The sequence below is a fragment of the Parasteatoda tepidariorum genome, chromosome 4 (assembly GCF_982258835.1).
Source record: "Parasteatoda tepidariorum strain Cologne lab strain chromosome 4, Ptep-v5.0, whole genome shotgun sequence".
In the NCBI taxonomy this organism is placed as follows: domain Eukaryota; kingdom Metazoa; phylum Arthropoda; class Arachnida; order Araneae; family Theridiidae; genus Parasteatoda; species Parasteatoda tepidariorum.
This window is the reverse complement of record NC_141758.1, coordinates 64,879,029-64,896,196: the sequence shown is the minus strand read 5'-3', so window position 1 is coordinate 64,896,196 and position 17,168 is coordinate 64,879,029. Positions and strand designations below refer to the sequence as shown.

Genomic DNA, 17,168 nt, shown 5'->3' with positions numbered 1-17,168 from the left:
ATTGTTGAAATATAATATGGATTTTAACATAACAATATTACTGAAGTGTATTTATAACAAATTTGATATTGCAGAGAAACAGTGATCAAACATTACAAAATAATTATTTTGTTTCATTATTTTAATTTTGTAGAGAGTTTAACGTTTTGTAGAAGTGCTTAGTTTATTTTTTATTTAATAAATTAAAGTAAAAATAAAAAAACTAATAAAAATGTATTTAATGATATAAAATAATTTTCTTCTGGATAATAAAAATAAAAACCTAACAACTCAAAAATTATGTATAATAATGTTTTAACTAAAAATTGACATGCAAAAAGTTGCTTATTGAAAATTTAGTGTTTATTATGTCTGAGGATTAACTAATGCTTAGTATTATTTATTCTTGCTTAATGTTTCAATTTTTCTCTTTACTTCAGCTAATAAAGCTGCGTTTTTTTTCTCCTTCAGTAAAGCATCATTTTTTGTTTTCGTGTAGTTGCTTAAAAATACATTAGTGGAAGACCAAACAACCGTATCCAAAACTTTTTCCATATAATGTCCAGAGGGGCAAAATTCCTCATTTCCAAGCAAATCCTTTTCTACAAGATAATTTTAGTTAAATTTGTACTTTTACGTACAAATCTATATGCATTAGGGGATATTGTATAAATTAAGGAAGCAAAAATTAAAGTTTCGGCAGAATACCTGTATGCATGTTTATCATCGCCTAAATTACATCGTTGCATACACTTGTTACATTTAAAAGGGATTTTAAAAATTCTTTAACAGTATTTATAATTATTTTTACATCTTTATCCGTTGGTGGTGTATCCAAAGCTAATTTTTTTAATTCATTCAAAATATCATCTATTGTATCAATAGCAACAAGCTGATGTGGAAATTTGAAGTTTTTAAAACTTTTATTTCTGTTTTTTTAACATAAGCTTTTACTTCACAATTGGAATCTATATATAAAGAGATAGTTACTTCTGACACTGGCTGAACATCTAATAACATGAAAAGAATGTAACTCTCACTTTTTATAATATTCCAGGAGTTCTTCGTATCTGGCAGCTTAGACTTTAGGTCAGAAAAAGAGGAAAATGTTTGTGTAGCATCATACAATTCTTGACGTTTTACATTTTCAGCTGTTGCAGCTTGAATACTTTCCATTTCCTTTCTTAATTTTCGGTCATCCGAAGATTCTCGATTACTAACAGCTGTGGTAGAGAAGTGCTTCGGTAAATTTGGATGAAGAGATGGTACTGCATCAGGCTTTAATCTATAAGTAAAAAGAAAATTAGAATATAATATATAACCAGAGACACAAATACTTGATTTTAAAATACATTTTACTTCTTAATCTTTAGTTCGGCTTCTATGAGTAGGCCCGTTTCCTTATCATAGGCAGATGTAGTTGTAAGGAGGTCTTCACTAAAGTGTTTTTCACACACCTAAAAACAATTAAGAATAGGTTAAATCTTTGAAGAAATTTCAAATGCCAAGAGAATATATGGGAGAAAGAAAAGAAAAATACTAGCATAATGCTTACCTTGCTGTGTTTTGTAGGACTGAAATGCTCTCTTTTAATGGCGCGAATCCATTTTTCTCTCAATGCGTCATTTTTAGGGAAGCTAAAAACACTGACTTTTGGGCCATTTTTGTAATTCCCTCGCCATGCTGGTACACAACATGGATGAGGCATAATTTGTTTAAAATTTTGTAATAATTAATTGCATAAGAATGAATTTCGCTTACAAATATCCAAATCAAAATACTAGTACGCCTGACTAAAACAAACGAAGAAGAAAGTGTCACATGTCGCGGGGAATGATCGAAGTATGGTGACGTCACGAGGGGTTGATGACGCAGTTGGAAGGCCTTCTCATCTCGTAGGTCACGGGTCGTCTCGCATACAGACCACCTTCGTGGAGCCTTCTGCGCACAGTTGACGTTGACACCAACCTTCCGGTGGCTGCAGCAAGAGAGGATCTAAGATGTGTCGGAGTAGCGGTTCTATTCCTGCGTGCACTTAATGTCAAATATCGGTCATCGGCACTGGTCGTAACAGTTGGCCGTCCTTGACTGAACCTCCTAGATGCCGAATCTGTGGTTTGAAATTGCCTCCAAAGTCTATGAACCACAGATGGACTCACATTTAGCCATCTGGCCACTTCTGATTGACTCTGCCCTGCCTCTAGTCTCCCGATGGCTCTCCATCGTAGTTCTTCAGGCAAATGATGCCTAGAGGTCATTATTACGAATTGGCTATCTCAGATTTTCAATGTCGCAATCACAGTAAAATTTGTGTGCTTTCTCTCAAACTTGGACTTTTATGCTCCAGGCAGATGACGTAAGCCGAGTGCAGCGCCACTAATTTGCATATTGCAATTTTACTCAGCTACTCTTAGTGGACAACATATGCAAATTTTGCACGGTTTGGCTTACTTTTGAAAGAGTTATCGCTATTTTTGTGATTTTTCCTTAATTTATGATAACCAGTGTAGTTTTGTTGAACATCTAAATATTCAGCTGTTGAATAATTACTTCTTGCTTTCAAGATATGCATTATTTGTATTTTTAATACGAGTGGAGAAAAAAAAATTAAGAGATAAAATTTTTTTTTAAAATGATAAGTGTAATAATTATAAATAAATATAATAAACAATATGAATTATATTTATCATTATTCATAAATATAACTACTTTTAAATTCAAATTAACATACTGGATAATAAAGATATTCGGTATAACATTAAAAAATTTTTTTTATACACTTGTATCTTGTATCAAGTTTGTATTTATACAACATAACTTGTAAGTTCCTTATAAATATTAGTTATATGTTCCTTATATGTCAAAAATGCATAGTAATAAACTTATAATTTTCTTAAGTATCAAAAAGAAAAAAAAATTTTTTTTTTAATATAAATATTTAAACAATTTTTGTGCAAAATTTTTCTGCACATGCATTTGAATATAAATTTCTGAGATTTTAAATCTGTTATTTTACCTTAATTTTAATTAAAAAATATTTTAAAACCTGCTGATTACCTATAGTATAATTAAATTTCAATATAATGCATGGCAACTGTTGGTAGTTTTGAAGTTTATATATTTTCTTGGCAAACTTCAGTTTTTGACATTTTCGACGGGTTTTTGACGGTTTAAACCAGTATTATACCCTTGTCATGTCAAAAACCACTTTTTGACGTCAAAAACCCAACCCTGTTACTAGTAAAAGAAAAAAACACTTTTTGATAGTCACACACGTCACATTCACTTTAAAAAGTTAATATAAAACATTAATGTGTGTGAGTATTAACTAAAAAACTTAGTTTATAAATTAGTGTGCATCAAGATGTCTAAATCTATCAGGACTTTTAATTTTGTTACATATTTTACACTTTTAAATTAAATTTTAAAATGTCACACACGTCACATTGTGACGTGTGTGACAATTGTGACGTGTGTGACAATTGTGACGTGTGTGACTTTCAACTTAAAAAGCTTACAAGAATACATTCTTTTATATAAAACAGAGAATGCTGAAAAATAGTTTTAAAATTTAATAAACCTACATCATTTGGCAACTATTTTTAAAATTGGCAACATCCTCACTCAACTTCTAGTAACCAGTGCAATGAGTGCAAAGATGGCAGAAAGTTTCCAGAACAAGTTCTATTTGACAGAGAAAAACCTGTACAGGGTATAATTGGAAAATACAGAAATGTGAAAAAAGGAGAATTCTAAAGAAAGTACTGGAAGAGGGCTGTGTAGAACAGCTAATTGATTTAGTATTGATTTAGATTTTGGCAAAATGCGAGACCATACAAATATTAAGAGAATTCAAGCAAGCGAATTTCAAGCTGACCAAAAAGATAAAAGGAAGCGAGTCTTGCAGATAGATTTTGCCATGTCATATTCAGCAGTATATCAGCATGAAGTACAATCCGCTTTGTGGAACAGAGCAAGTGTTACACTGTTCACAGCAGCAGTCATCTATGATATTAAATGTCAAACATACTTAATATGTTCAGATGCACCTAATAAGGACAAAGATACCATATCATGCTTCGTGCTCCCCTTGTATGAAAAGTTAGAGAAAAGAAAAAATTCAATACAACCGGAAGTGGATGTTATATGGTGTGATGAGCCATCAAGCAAATTTAAGAATCGCATGGTAAAATTACTAAAAGTGCTCTCTGCTGAATACTCTAGACCTTTCCATTGGAAGTATTTTGCCACTTCACATGGAAAAGGAACAGTGGATGGAATTGGTGGCTCTGCTAAATCTCTAGTTCGGCAGCGGGTTATGAGTTGCTGTGATAAAGCAATTGTAGTTCAGAGTGCACAAGATTTTGCCAATGTAGCTGCGGAACTATTGCCAAAGACTCGGGTATTTCAAATATTGCAAGCAGAAATTACTGAAAAGTCAATTTCAATGTCGCTATGGAATGAAGAAGTACCTCAGGTAACAGGCATCAAACAGGTCCATGTAATTGAATGTTCCTCTGAAGGAAATATTAAACTTTTCAAGTCAGAAAGAGGTAATGAATGTGAAACCTACTGTCAAGGAGATTGGGTGCTTGTGACTTATGACCCAGAAAAGTATCCTGGTGAAGTGAAAACTGTAAAAACAGAAGAAATTGAAGTCTCTTGTATGATTAGATCTGGAATGTACTGGAAATGGTGAAGAAACCCTGATATTGCCCACTATACATTTGTTAATGTAATTGGAAAACTTGATCCTCTGATTCCAACTACTTCACATGGACAATTTTACTTTGAGAAACTATAAATTACAATATTATTATTTAAAAATATGTTGGGAAACCTTATCTTACCTATTTTACTCAATTAATTTGAAAGTTTTTCCTATTGCCAAAGTTTCATAATAAATAATTTTATAATTATTTGCACGTGTCACACACGTCACAATTGAAGTCACACACGTCACAAGCATTTTTATTTTTTAATTAAGCATGCATGACTTGAAATAATAAAACAGTGATTGATAGAAATTATTTGAAGTATCTATTACCCATTTAAATTAAAATAATTATTATATATCAATATAAATCACAGAAAAAATTTAATTTGCAGATCAACCTGAAAATTTTCCGTACAAAATAGTCACACACGTCACATGACTTTAAAGTAGTTTTCTATTTAAAGCAAAAACTAAATACTTTTTATACTAAAATGTCCTGTCACTCATAGATAACAAAACCATATTAACAAGCTTTTCCCATCAATTTTAGGAGAGTGTATTTTTATTGTAAAACATTGTAAAGTGACTCCAAATGTCACACACGTCACTATGGAATGGGCCAGGAATGGTATATTTAAATTTTATGTTTTGTCAGTCAAAGTCAGTATTATATATCAATAATAATTGCAACATTATAATCTCTATTGCAAATTTAAATTTTTAAATTAATTTTATTTACTCTAAAAAAATCTAATACAAATAAATAAAAGGACCAATGAAAATGTGTAAGAACTGGTAATATTTTAATTATTGGTCGTTATCATCAATTAAACCTTGTTAATTTCCACCTATGAGGATACTAATGTGACTTTCGATTTAGTTATTGAGAAATTATTGATTTTAAGCAAATTTGGTCTATGTTATGCTTTTTGTTTTAATTTTATGTTTTGGTCTATGTTATTTCCACAAAATAGTATATTTTACTATAATTGCAATCATTTAACATTCTTCGTATTGTAATTTTTCCATTAAATTCACTTTATTAACTTCCTCATGATAGAAATCTAATAGATCCTACTGAATAATAGGATCTATCTCTAATAGATTTTTAGCTGAAAATGACTATTGAAAAGGGATCTTCTTTGTACTAAACTTGCTGAATAAAGAAAAGAAAAATTTTGTTCCCTAAATTTTTAGTTATGGAAATTTAAAAAAAAAAAAATATTTTCTAGTAACACCTTTCTTGTTAACCTAAAAAATGTCAGATATTCACCACTAAGAAAATAAATCTGAATGTGAAATCCTCATAGAGGACACTATTTGGGAGCCGCTGCCTTAAGTAAATTAAAAAATATATATATATATATATTAAGGAACATTATTCTTATTGAACGAAAAATGACCCCATGAATATAAATCTGAATAAAGAAATCTCTAGGAGAAGATTTGCATGTAATTGTTAAAAAAAAAAGGAAAAAAAAATTAACATTCTACCTAATTTGCTTATTAATTTTTATTTTTTATTTTTTTTGGTTTCTAATTGTTTTTTAAATTTGTCAGATTTTTTGTTTAAGCATTTCATTTAAAGAACAAACATTAAAGCTAAAACTTGAAACGTCCTTAAAGTTTGGGGCATTCTGGGGAGATAGAACTATTTTTGTTCTTTAGTAGAAACAATATGGAGGAGAAAAAAAATACTTTCAAAACTCCAGAAGGAAAATTAAAAAAGAGAGACTGTTGAAACAGTTTTTCAAGAAACTTATGGACATGGTCGTTCGGAAGATTGGGGTTAACTCCCTTCATATAGGCTGCTGGGACTGAATTGATGAGGGGTGTGGGTTCTTGTAATATAAAAATATATAATGTGTATATTACGACCCTTTTATATATATTTATGTGTGTTTGTAATGTTACAATTTATAATCCGCAAATAGAGCTTATATCTAATTCGCAATCAATTAAAACCTTTCTCACAAAGAAAGTAATAATATTGATTTATATATCTGAGAAAATGTGCTTTAGTAGTTGTAGAAATTCATCAATCCCACATTCTATAACCTATTAATATTTAAATATATTGTTCAGAAAGATATTGAAACCCTCTTTCTTAGGTCAAACTATCTCTCTTCTTTATCTATCCATTGTACCTTTATCTATCCATATGTTCTCATTTTTGGGCCTCGGGCCCATATTTAAATAAAATTCTATTATTTTTCCATGTTCCTGCATCTATTTTCAATAAGCACCGGCCACATTACGAATTTGCAATCAGGGGTCTGTTTAGAAGAAATTTGGGTCCGTTAACGGACCCTTCACAAAATATCTTTTCATAAAAACGGACCCTTCACAAAATATTTCAACTTAAAAACGGACCCTTCACAAAATGATTTTTCTTTTAATCGGATACTTCACAAATTTTTTTATCTTCATTATTGTTTTGTTAATTGAATGAACCCTTCCCAGGGCCGAAAACAAGAAAGATGGATGTAAACGAATTTAGTTTTGTCTTCGGCAGACGATTCTTCCATTATTCGTCCGAAATGAATATTCTGCGTTCAGCAGTATAGGCTAAATACCAAATATTTGTATGTTGCATCTCTAATTTAGAAGCAGCAATTGTTGTTTATTTTTTAAAATGTAATTTTTTTAATTATAATTTTACAGTGTTGAGCATTATCATGTATGTCTTTACAATTTAAAAACTCCCTGAAAAAGTTTTTTTTTTGCAATAACGGACCCTATTTGCACAAATTCATAAAAGCGGACCCTGATTAAAAAAATGTGAGTAATTTTTTCACAATTTCACGAAAAACGGACCTTTCACAAAATGTCTGGACAGACCCCTGGCAATGGTAATGCTTTCAAAGCGTAACAAATATTTATTTTTGGAGAAATAATGGTATTTTATTTAAGTAAGGATCAGAGGCCCAAAAATGAGAACATTACATGCTGGGGGATAGATAAAGAAGAGAGACAGTTTGACCTAGGAAAGAGGGTTTTAATATCTTTCGAAACAATATATTTAAATATTAATAGATTTTAGTTAAGTTGAACTGATCATTTTCCCAAGCTGCTAAACACACATCATCACTTTTTGAGATAATTAGATCCATCTTATTACCTTCTTTGTGGCAAAGGCTTTAATTTAATTGCACGTTAGAAATAAGCTCTATTTATGGATTATATTTAATATATAATTCTTTTAGCATTGCATGACCGGAGATTCGGTTAAATACGCAGAAAATTAAATTAAGGGGTGCAAATTCTCGAACGCTCTTCCTGCCTCATCGATTGGGACAGGTCATTTCAGATTGCAGCTATCCCTTGTAATTTAGAGGTCTAAGATCCAAATCCGTCTGGGGAAAAACACATGTTATTATTTATTTTTGCAACGTAAATTATTGTTTGGACTAATTGATTAGTTTATTTAATGTTAGGTTTTAGTACCATTAATGATGAGTTTTAGTACGTGAAAATCTGACCAGTAGATCTAAAATTATAGAAATTTTTTTTTTCTTTACGCGCATACATAAAATAATTCAAGAGCCTTCTAGAAAAATTTTCATTGTTTTTAAATTTGATAATCATATTAAATATTACTGACTTGAGATTTTCTCTGATAATAGATAAATGTGCGTGGTTAAATGCTCTGATAATTTGGTCGCGAAAGAATGTGTGAGGATAGTTAGCTGCTAATCTAATCACTTACTGAGACAGTCGCTTCCTCAAGCGTGCGTTTCTAATGATGCTTTCAAAAGTTACATGCATAATTAGAAAAATTAAGCCATAATAAACATAATGATTATTATGGTTATTACAATGTTTAATAGAACGTTGAAGATATTAGTTGCCGTCTTGATAATTAAAAATGTTCCATTTTTTCCCCTCCCGTCGTTGCTTGCATTATCGAAATGCATGCCTTTAATTGCAAAGCTCAAATCCAGTTTGGAGGCTTCCATTTTTTACTTCTAAATTGCCTTGAATATTTAAATTCCGAGAAGCATTTTTTGAAATAAAGATATTTTCATAGCAGATTTAGTTCAAGGATTCGTTTTGAAGTAAAGATGTATGTAAAATAAAAGCAGTATAAAATAGAATTTTTTTTTCTGAAGAGAAATGTAAGGAATTAGATACAACTGTGAATTTTGTTAAAGAAATAATTGCTTGAGGTGAATCGGGTGTCGATTACAATATTCGAATTCAACTGTAATTAATTACAGGTTATTGTTAAGTAATCAATTACTAGTAATCGTGAAACCGAGGGGTTACACCGTTTCTGAAATACAATATTTTTCAACCGATATAGAAATGGAGCACTGGAAGAGAATAAGATCTTATAGGCTATGTAATCAATTACTTGTAATCGCGATTACAACATTAGAAGTAATTACGATTATAAGTAATCACAACAAGAAACGATTACAGGCATTCATGATTGCAAGTTATCAAAATAATATATGATTACACGTATTCGTGATTATAAATAATCTAAGTTCACGATTACAGTATGAATTCCAATCATTAGATCTATGTATAATAAGACTTACATTTAAATTATTTGCGTAAAGTGTATGTATGTACAATGTGAGTATACCCCATGAATGTTTGTAACCTGTATGTGAGCCCCATGCATGTATGTAGAATATATATATTTCCCCTGGTACAGGCCTTAAAAAACAAACTACCCTGAATGACTTTTGATCTAAGGATCGGATCTTTACGTACTAGGACTCAATGGATCGAGTGGTTAACTTCACTCAAATATGCTAATTAATTAGTGTATGCAATATTTTAAGTTACGAAATCAAACACGAAAATTTACTTTCTATGAATAAACATATCTTTTTGATGGATTTGTATTTTATACTCACAAATAGAGGGTAGCCACAAGCTGGGAAATATTGCCCCAATAGTCGGGACAGCGATCAAGAGTTTGGACCCCTTAATGTTGATTTTACTTGTTGTGTCTTTCGCCATATCTCGAAATGTTTAAGCAAATTGAAACATTTTTACACAAATTACAACTTACCATTTTTTGGCTGATTCATATTTTTTAGTCTCAATCTGGGAAATATGGTCTCGACAGTTGGGCCAGGAGAGCGGTCAAAAGCTTTGACCACTTAATGTTTATTTCACTTTTTACGCATTTCTTCATACCTCGAGAATTTAAGCGAATTGAAAAATTTTTGCTCATAAATATAAAATTCGTTTTTCCAAAAATAATTCCTGCAAAACGTAATTTACTACTACTTTAATTTTAAACTACTTGTAACTTTAATTAGAAAATAACTTTTTTAATGCAGTAAAAGTATAAGAATAATACAAAATTAACAATAATTACCATCAAATGGTCCAAGTTTTTTTTTAAAAAATGCATTAATTATTTCGAACAAATCGTGTACTGTTTTAGAAAAATTATTATTCTGAACCAATTTAAAGCACAGCTAGAGTGAAATATGGAGCAGCAATTACATCATTAAAATTAATAAATTTTATCTATTACGGCGCTTAGTAGAAAGTAAAATCAATATCATACCATATTTTACTTATATTATTTTGCTGAATCCTAACCAATAAAATAAATTTAAATATACGTCTAATAATCTGAATTGTAAAATTTAAAATATTAAAAAGCCAAAAAAGACTTGTGCTTTTCAAATTAAAGCCAATCTGGCCATTTTCAGAAAATATCTTTTTTTTATATATCTAAAACTTTTCTCCTGTGTCATATGTCAGTTGAGTCCCGTTTTTCTTCACAGTGAAGAAATCAAATTATTAAATACGTTCTTATTCCTGTTATAGTTTGAATGTAATTTAAACAGTCATAATTACTATGAGACCTCTAGTATTACTTCGAAATGAAAAATTCCATCTATTTAGTTTTTTATACCCTTTATGCAACAATTTGTTTCACCTAGTCGATATGCATATTCTTTTTACTGCTAGGTTAAGTTATTAGTATTATTGTCGAATATTAAATATTCTGAATCGACTATAATTATTGTCATTTTCAGTGTGATAGCTTTCGCAATCCTATCAAAAAGGCTATAAATCACAATTAATGACTCTGACATTGATTTGTTACTTTATACATTTACTAAAATGTAGGTTAATTTTAAAAGGGTCGGATCTGGCGTGACTCAGAAAGAGTTGTCATTGAATCCTAATATTATAGAATTCGACTATCAGTTTACTTTCTGCTGAATTAGTAGTATTTCCATTGGTTCTTATTGGTCATTTTCATCTGTAGTTAGAATTTTCAATTCTACTTTTCAATACTACAATATTAAAATAAACTTGACCCAATCTTACCTGAATTATTGAAACTTTTTTTTACTTCAATTTTTCTGCTTTGACCAAATATAAAAATTTTTTTTTTATTATTTCGCTTGAGGAAAATTATTTTTTTTGTTTCTTAATTCATTTTTCTGTTTGGCTTGTGTCAAAAATGATTTTTGTATTTTCTTATTTACCTTTTTTTTTGTTACTTGAATAAAAAATAATATCAATATAATTCATTTATTTATTTTTTCTTGTGTAACCTTTCTGTTTTGCATGAATTAAAAAATTTTTTTTTCCATTTCAACCAAGACGAAAATAATATATATACAGTGGAGCATCGTTTATACGACGCCGAAGGGACCACCGAAAAACGTCGTATAAACGATAACGTCGTATAATCGATTTTTACTTCTAAAACTGAAACTAACACTGTTTTCAGTTAATTTTAATGTTTAACGTGTTGATTTACATAAATTTCTAAATTAGACAAAGCAAAGCAAACAAATAATCAAAGGAGAAAAATTGCAGGGAGCCATTTGAATCTATGTTACCTTTAATTACATTTTCCTGCTATTATTCTCTACAATGCTTTGAATAGCGAGTTGAAGTTACTGCTTTCTATGATGCAATTTTAAATTTCTAATCACGGCCAAATCTAATGACTGAAGCGCACTTGTGCAATTTGCAGGAAAAAAGAGAGCTTTTACATTTTCCAAAATAATTAGTATCGATGGGTGCGCTGGACATTGGTCGATGAATGGAAAAATTTTTCGTTTTTTCCTCTTCATAACATTGTCTAGTTTTTTCAGTCATCTAGTAAAAATTACGGTCGTCATCCAAGCATTCTTGTTGACACCCTTTTCTGCATCATTCATGTTGGCAAATTCCGCCCTTTTTTAAAATACACAAGAAAAAATAAAAAATTAAATAAAGAACAAAATCTAAAAATCGACGTATAACCGATTCTGTGCGTCGTATAAACGATATATTTTTACATTAAAATGAATAGGAATGATTTGGGACCACACTAAAACGTCGTATAAATGTAAACGTCGTATAAGTGATCGTCGTATAAACGATGCTCCACTGTATATATATAATTTTTTTTTTTTTTTTTTTTTAAATTTCTATTTTTGTATTGCTCAGGGCAGAAAAACAGTTTACATTTTTATTATTATTTTTTACTTTTCTGATTGTTTTGAGTCACAAACATTATAATAACAAATAATACAAGACATTATTTTAGAGGCAGACTTTAAGATAAAAAAGGCTACATCAATTAACGAAACACTTAATACGTATTGCCATTGATAAAAATAAAAGAAATTAACGCTTAAAAATAAATTTTGTTAAAAGTATGTCTAAAATTTTTTGTTGTCTTTTTGAGCTTGTTTTGGATTTCTAGAACAGTAGTACCTTAAATGTGACTGTGGTCAGTAATAGGTGAGTATTTGAATTACTTCTGAAGGTTGACTCTGAGAAGTTTTCTTTTTTAAATTTTACTTTATTTATTTTAAAAATCATGAGCAGCTCAGATGCAAACTCTTGATGTAATTATGACAGCAGATTAATGTATCACGGAGCGTACTAAATATATTTTTTTATGTGTGGCACTTAAACTTTCTAAGTTGCTGAAAACTGGAAGAAAATGGTGTGCTGATTTTTAAATATTAAAAGTATGACGCGATGATTTACTTATTGCTTATTTCATGTATAAATATTCAACTCAACTTAGTCAAAAAAAGTGTAGTTAGCAGGTTTTTCGTCAGGGATTATTACTATTATCTACTATACTATTCTATCTGAAGTGAAATAATTTACTATACTAATGAATTAATCTACTTATGATCCACTATTATAAAGTGAAATAATCTACTATACTAATGAATTAATCTACTATTCTGTCAAAAATGAAATAATCTACCATTACAAGTGAAATAATTTACTATAGTGAATTAATCTGCTATTAGGTAATGAAATTTTCTAGCTTGCAAATAACCTCCGTGGGTGTTTCATTTATTTTTTGTTATCTTGTGCAAATCTTGTCCCAAATATGACTGGCTTATACATTTTGCTTAAAAAAAAGGCTAGGATTCCTTTTAATCAGTCATCAGGTCATTTATCTCGCGATGACCTAAGAGACCTTCTGATGACGTCATATCTTGGGGGTCCTCTGATGGGGAATATTTGAATTAATAACATTAATTTTCATTAAGGATTAATGGCTAGCATTTAAACTTTTTTTCTTCATATTTTGTACTTATAAGGGGTAAGGGGTATTATTATAAGATTTATGGGTTAAAATCAAAACATTTGATTTTTGTCTATCGGCCGTACCGTTTCATTTTACTAGTGTCAGGAATGACTAATTAATTAGTTTGTCTTCCACCTCTACAATAGTTAATGCAAGGGATTATTCTACACTTAATATGTGAAAGGACCGTTTTCATGAAGTTTTGAATAATATTTTCAATTTTTTGCGTATTTGTTAAAATAGGGGCCTGATTTTTTTAAAAAAATTACGAAAACCAATTGCTGGTTCAAAGTTTTGTAAAAAGGTCTGTATTTGTGAAATTGGGTAAAATGTATTCATAAAAATTTTTGGGGGGCAGGAAATTAATAAAAAAAAAACAAACATGTATTTTAAGGAGTTTTTGTTTTAAAATTGTAAATTAAAGCCGTTTATTTAATTTCTCCTAAAATGACCCCAGATGCATTCTAAATATACAGCATTTTATAATAACTAAAATCTGTTTAAATGATTGAATCTGTTAAATTATAATCAGTCATTTCTCCTAAAATGACCTCAGATGCATTCTAAATATACAGCATTTTATAATAACTAAAATCTGTTTAAATGATTGAATCTGTTAAATTATAAAATCTGTTATTGTTCCTCTTAGTATAAACGTTACTCTATATAAAGATTTAAAGAGAGTGATGAGTTGTATGTTTTTCGTTTTAAATTTGACAAAAATGTGAATTTAGGTTCTTTTTAGTCCACTTGAAAAATACTTTCTTTTTCTTCCAGTTATCTTCGAAATTGAGAAGAGATTCTTTAAAACAAACTGAGTTTTGAAGAGAGCCGAGTGTTGTTTCGTATCGATGAAAAGTTTTGAAGTGGCCACTTATCCCTTAGTTTACACTTCGTTATTTAGTTTCCGTTTATTTACATTTCGTTCTCCAATCTTTTTTTTATGGCCTAAATTTTCTTCTCTTTGTCACTTTAGAAGTGCGATTTGTGTTTGTAGAATAAATTTCATCCCTTTTTTTTTTCGTTCTGATTCTTGAACTCTTTATTACAAAGCTGCTTTGATTTTGCGGCGGCTGTATTTTTGTAGAAAAGATGTTTCGACTATTAAAAAGAAGAAATAAAATGGACAAAGAATTTCAAGATTCTTTTAGTTCCGTTTTTGAACCAGTTAACTGCGAAGTTAAATTTTTGTAAAATTATTTTTTGGGTAGCGAGGGAAAATGTTTATATTCTGTTGAACAGTTCGATTGTTGCGGAACTATGATTTCTTAAATGGACGTAATTTTTGATACGATAGTAGATGACCTAAATGTTTTTTTTAAAATTCATTTTTTTTATTACTAAGAGGCTCGCCAACTAATTGCTTCTCTTTCATCATTGTTATATATATATATATATATACACTCAAGTGCCGAAACATTATGACCACCTCTTAATAACGAGTTAGCCCACCTTTAGCCCGCAACACAGCTGCAACCCCCCTTGGCATGGATGCCACAAGTCCTTGGTAAATGGACGGAGACAGATTGTACCAGATGTTTAAGCAACGGTCACGCAAATCCGAGATATTGCGACTTAGTGGTCTTTGAACTCTGAGCTGCCGTTCCATGACATCCCAAATGTGTTCTATCGGATTGAGATCCGGTGAGTTAGGCTGTTAGGATATTAACTGGAATTCAGCATCATGTTCCTGGAACCTTGTGCCTGAAACCTTTGAGCCTTGTGACACGGGGCGTTGTCCTGTTGGAAAATTCCATTTCCAGCTGGAAAAACAGAGGCCATGTAAGGGTGCAAGGGCCATGTAAGGGTGTCCTGTAGCATTCATGGTCTACTCTACCACAACCACGGGTCCCAGAGACGCCCTAGAGAACACGTCCTCCAAAGCATAATGCCGCCACCACCGGCCTGTGTATGACCTACTGTACATTGAGGGAGCAACTGTTCGCCTGGAAGATGGCGTATCGTGACACGGCCATCGGCTTGATAAATGACAAACCGTGATTCATTTGACCAGGCAACTCTCTCCCACTTATCCATGAACCAGTCGCGATGTTCCCGGGCCCAGCGCAGGCGTAGTTGGCGATGACGCTTGGTCAGTGAAGGCACACGAGTGGGATGTTTGCTGCGTAGTCCCATATCCAACCGTGTGCTCTGATACTATTCTACTTGACCCTGCATTGTATTGGGCTGTCAGCTGAGCCACTTTCTGGCTCCGGTTTTGCTTCACCGAGCGGGACAATCTTCGACGACCTGTTTCTTTGATGGCGTGTGGACGTCCAACATCATGTCGTCTACTGCTGGTTTCACCGTCATTCATCCACTTTGCATGAGTACTAACAACTGTAGATTGCGAACAACCCACGAGTCGTGCAGTTTCGGAAGTACTTGTTCCGAGCCTTCGAGCCATTACAATCTGCCCTCTATCAAAGTCGCTTAGATCCGCAGCCTTTCCCATCACACATAGAAGTAAGTGAAAGAATGATTCTTCAACTTGAACTTGAATTGAGTTCAATTACAGTGTACCTGTCCGCGAAACGGACACTTCACACTTTCATCTGTAGGTGTGCCCGTGGGCACCTGTAATAATGGCATTGCAAGTGGATAATGGCGGTGAATTGCGGTTGCGGTGGTCAGATTAAATCAGCATTTAATCTATACGCATATTTAATAAAATAATAACATGGTTAAATAACACTAGCGGATGGTTGAAATTGGTATAGGTCTCTGCTATAATAGTGACCCTGTCGTCCTGGTATTCAACCACTCGTACCGGGTTGATTCTTCAAACTCTCCAGCAACAGTTAAATACCACTTCCACCTGATCACATGCCTTCCACGTCATCCAGGAGAGTTCATTGTAAAATGTAGGGGTGGTCATAATGTTTTGGTTCTTGATAGTGTGTGTATATATATAGTATATTCCGAAATTTTTTTAAAATCTTTACTCGAAACTTGCCTATTTTGGACTTCAATATCTACGAAAGTTAAACATTGATCCTATGAAAATTACGACTAACTAATTATTGCAAGTAACAAAGGATAAAAGATTTAACAGTATATATTTGATCCCCGCCTTTTTTCAGGTCTCTCCTAAAATTGTCAGTCCCCTCAAGTGTGACGATCCGCCCTTCATTATTTGCATTCGATAAACATGTTAAATAACTCAGATTATCTATAAATGCGTGTTTTGGAATGTATAAGTGCTGTTTAAAAATTTCTTAAGTATAATACACAGAGAGTGAACGCTGTTTTTAACATTTTACGATCTGTTGCCGTTGTATACTACAAAAAGCAAAGGTTAAAAAGGGAAATATAATTTTTTCTCTAGAGGTAGATAGAAATGCTGTAGTTATTTTAAGTTTAGATCTATAATTTTGTATTTATATTAGATTAAGTTTAATAGTCCAGACTATTATTAAGATTTAGTAATTAAGATTATAATTAAGGATTAAATTTTTTTCGATAGCCAAAGGTGTTCAAACGCAAGAGACGCCAAACTTTTAACCTTTGATGCAGAATTTTTATTTAACATATTTTTGATATTTTTTTATTATTTTGTATTAATTTTTGGTTAAAATAAGTAAAAAATATTATTTAGCATTTCAGTAATTTATAGTTACGAAAAAACAGCATGAAACACCGGTGTCTTTTTCTGGGCAAAAAGTCAAATTTTCAAAACAATAATTTTTCAAATTTGCATTTATTTGCAGTCAGACCTTAAAAAATAAAAATAAAATAAAAATAAATAAATAAATAAATAAAATAAAATAAACTTATTCTTTATTGAAATTTCTTCAACTTACAAAATTAGTTATTGATAAGTTTTTGAATATCAAAGATCTGTCCAGACATTTTGTAAAAGGTCCATTTTTGTAAAATTGTGAAAAAATTATTCGTAATTTGTGAATATAAAATAAACGTTAAGTCATATTCTTT

At 31.0% G+C, this 17,168-nt stretch overlaps 2 protein-coding genes across 2 annotated transcripts in view; one reads left to right on the top strand and one right to left on the bottom strand.

The window, feature by feature from the left end:
- Positions 1–17,168, top strand: part of LOC107444086 (Y+L amino acid transporter 2) — a 55,994-nt gene that overhangs the window by 6,013 nt on the left and 32,813 nt on the right. The gene's annotated exons all lie outside the window — the stretch shown is intronic.
- On the bottom strand, positions 726–1,789 carry LOC122268601 (uncharacterized). Its single transcript, XM_043038601.3, has 3 exons — positions 1,535–1,789; positions 1,339–1,436; positions 726–1,264 (listed from the first exon to the last, which is right to left on the bottom strand). Exons 1-3 carry the CDS (start codon positions 1,685–1,687, stop codon positions 850–852), a joined length of 666 nt encoding a protein of 221 aa, XP_042894535.2. The 5' UTR covers positions 1,688–1,789; the 3' UTR covers positions 726–849.